This window comes from Arachis ipaensis, chromosome B01, assembly GCF_000816755.2.
Source record: "Arachis ipaensis cultivar K30076 chromosome B01, Araip1.1, whole genome shotgun sequence".
Classification (NCBI taxonomy): domain Eukaryota; kingdom Viridiplantae; phylum Streptophyta; class Magnoliopsida; order Fabales; family Fabaceae; genus Arachis; species Arachis ipaensis.
In genome coordinates, this window is record NC_029785.2 from 123,554,716 (window position 1) to 123,557,924 (window position 3,209).

General features: G+C 33.7%; 1 protein-coding gene across 2 annotated transcripts; it reads right to left on the minus strand.

Annotated features, from left to right (window-relative positions):
* LOC107635635 (guanine deaminase) lies at window positions 571-3,036 on the minus strand. 2 transcript variants are annotated; one of them, XM_016339162.2, is made up of 5 exons: window positions 2,801-3,036; window positions 2,344-2,403; window positions 1,743-1,933; window positions 1,078-1,182; window positions 571-974 (listed from the first exon to the last, which is right to left on the minus strand). In XM_016339162.2, exons 1-5 carry the CDS (start codon window positions 2,814-2,816, stop codon window positions 786-788), a joined length of 561 nt encoding a protein of 186 aa, XP_016194648.1. In that variant the 5' UTR covers window positions 2,817-3,036; the 3' UTR covers window positions 571-785. The 2 variants fall into 2 exon arrangements, with proteins under 2 accessions (XP_016194648.1, XP_020958721.1); XM_021103062.1 differs by lacking the exon at window positions 2,801-3,036 and adding an exon at window positions 2,661-2,772.

A 3,209-nucleotide genomic window follows, 5' to 3' on the forward strand; every position in this document is an offset into this window, starting at 1 on the left:
GTATATAATCTTTTATTATTATTATTATTATTATTATTATTATTATTATTATTATTATTATTTTGTCACAAATCATATTTAGGTTTCCTTCTTTACTTTATAGTGAGATATGAATATGGTTTAGTCTTGTGAAAATTTTGCATGAATCCACGCCCATTTGTGTTAGAGTTTGCAGTGATCAAACTAGAGTAACTAGGAAAATTTCCAAAACACACACTTTTAAAAGCCAAGAACAAAATCACAAAACTATAGTCTACCCAACCAGAAAAAAGATCACGTCTCATTTTTATGAACTAGAAGACTTGGACCTCCATTTAAGGGTTATGTAGCTTACCATGAATGCTCTCTATTCAAAACATGTTAAGCCCATTAATAGTTTTGCCCCATAACCAAAAAACAAGAAGCAAAACGGTTCCAAATGTCTGAGTGAAGAGTGCAGCAGTAGCATATTCTTCAATCCAGCTAGCAAATACTCAAATAGTGAACCACATTATGAAAATCACTGGCCACGAAAATCATAAGGAACTAAAAGAAAATGTAGCCTTACATTTCAAGTTTCAATATCAGTGGTAATGGAGATGGCAAAGAAGTAAAGAAATGCATTTGATATATCTTCCTGTGTGAAGATTAGTAGTACAACAGAAACAATCCCAATCCTAGCATGTAAATTGTTACATCCCAAATGAAACCAATCTATTTATCAACAATTTCCATAATTTAAATGAAGCCAATCAATCCGGAATGGCCAATTTTCAATCAGATGTGATGAAATGAATTAAAAAGATCTAATACATTCGGAACTTTTCCTTCGTTTTCTCGAACACCTCTTCCGCGATCATGGCCTCGTTGCCATCGGCTCTTTTGATCTCCAGCTGTGCTTTCTGATAGAATCCGGTACCTCGCAATGCATCTGCGATAAAGTCATCGAACCCAATAGCAATTGCTGCTTCGGCCTTGGCTCCATAAACCAACCTCTGCTTGGAAAGAATACTACATTATGATCTAAACAAGATAGGAGGACTGCATATAGGGAAAAAAAAAAAAAATAGGGAAAGCATGTCACGCCAAGTTGCCAACCTTAATTCGAGAAAGGTGGATTGCACCAAAGCACATGGGGCAAGGTTCACAAGAAGCATATATTTCACAATCTGACAGTTCTATCTTCTTAAGCTTCTTACAAGCCTGTAAAATGAAAGCAATGCACTAATCAATTCAACTGAAAGCAAAAGCATTTATCAATTTTTATGTTGACATTAATTACAAAAAAAAAAAATTGCCACATCTAAACCGTTAAAAGAAAGATGTACACAGACTAACCAGTTTTTAGTCTCTTTTCTCAACATGTAAAAGGTTATCAAGTCTCAACTATCCATTCCGATATCTTGACTGTGATGGCAGGTATTGAATTTCTGTCTAGTGTCTACTCATTAACCTATTGTTCAACGGAACAAAACTACAAACATTTTTCTATATACAGAAGAACTAAGAATTTTTCCAAACCAAAGTGCAACAACATGTAAATTGTGGAAAGAATGTTGCATTCTCGACAATGTTGCAGCACATTCATCAGTGTCATCGTTGACATACTAAAATTCAAATAGAGATCTAGGCATCTAGCTACTTTGTATTTGCTGAAAACATTGGATAACAGTGCCAACGCCAGATAACCATTGTGTTAGATATGTTTAGCAAATTATGCAATTTTCATACTGTATGAGGAAATCATTTGGATTTAATCTTACCTCCCTTATTGCTGTAACTTCTGCATGTGCGGTTGGGTCAGTATGACTAAGAACCATGTTGTGACAACTAGCTACTACTTCATCATTGCAAACTATAACAGCACCAAAAGGACCTCCATGTCCAGAATCTACTCCTTTGTATGCTTCTTCAACTGCTTTTCTTAGAAATTTATGGTCCCTATCCTGCACAGCTAATTAACCGAAAGCAACACCAGAACGAAACATTCAAATCAATGCCTTTTCTTTTCCAAAATCAAACCCCACATGTATGTAGCTTTTGAAACAATGGACATATCATTTGATTACTCAAGCCAAATAAGTACTCCCTCCATCTCAAACTATCAATTAATTTAGAAATTTGATACATTCAAAACTCCAGTGTAAGAAATCTTAATATAACTTGTATCAATATATATTCAATTACCAATGTATCAAATTCACAAAGTGACTATTATAGATCATAAATTCAAGTTTATAAACGGTTACCGAATAAAATGAAAAACACAGTACAAACAGAGATGATAGATAGGACCTAATTGTCTCAATGAATCAAGAAGTCAACCATGTACATTAAGATAGCTGAACTGTGAAGAAGCATTACCTTCTTGGTGACCAGCAAATGCAGAAGCTACTGAAACAGTTCCATCCTTAGTTTCTACAACTGAAACAATCAAGAACACAAACACAAATTAACAGAAAGCAAAACCATTCCTCTGCAAGTTCCTATTTTTTATAATAACTCTATTATATACTTTAATCGATCACATCCAAATACAATAAGGGGTCCACAGTTTGCAAATAAGACAAACAAAACAAACAATTGGCAATAATGCTCTACAGAACAATACAAAGAAAAAGCAACGAACTTTTTCCATGTTCATCAGACCCAGTACTTTAAAATTACAGGATCATACAAACGGATGAAAAGGGTAAGCGTCGAAAAATCCAGAATCACAGAATTGCCCAGAAAAATTGAAACTTGAAATCAGAGAAGCTCAAGAAATTGTGCTTGAAATAAAATCAGGAACCAGAAATGGGAGTTAAAGCGAGAATAATACCGTTAACTTCCTCCATGACCGCGTGGATGTAATCAAGGAAGAAAAGAAAGGGCTTTCGGAGAAAAAAAAGGAGGAAAACAGAGAACGAAGATGTAAATTGAAAAATGAAAAGTTGTGATTGGTGAAAGATAACACGGTCCACGAAAACACACTGAATATGATCCTTCCGTAAATATATAGACAACAGGGAAACCCCAATTTCTGATTAAAAAAACCACAAATTGTTTCGAAATTAATTTAGTCAGACAGCAATTACTCTTAAATCTGTAATCAATCATTTTTTTTAACTTACAAGTGGGTTTAATTGTTTAAATTTAATCCCCGGATTAATTTTTCAGTATACATATAAGAACGTTTAAATTCAAAATTTGTCATGAACAAAAAAGTTTTGTACATATTAGTAAAAATA

What these genes read in the sequence shown, in the direction of transcription:
- LOC107635635 (XM_016339162.2), bottom strand. An exon ending in ATTTGCTGGTCACCAAGAAG is followed by an intron (nt 1,934 to 2,343) that starts GTAATGCTTCTT and finishes TCGGTTAATTAG; the next exon opens with CTGTGCAGGATAGGGACCAT. An exon ending in AAGTTACAGCAATAAGGGAG is followed by an intron (nt 1,183 to 1,742) that starts GTAAGATTAAAT and finishes TTCATTTTACAG; the next exon opens with GCTTGTAAGAAGCTTAAGAA.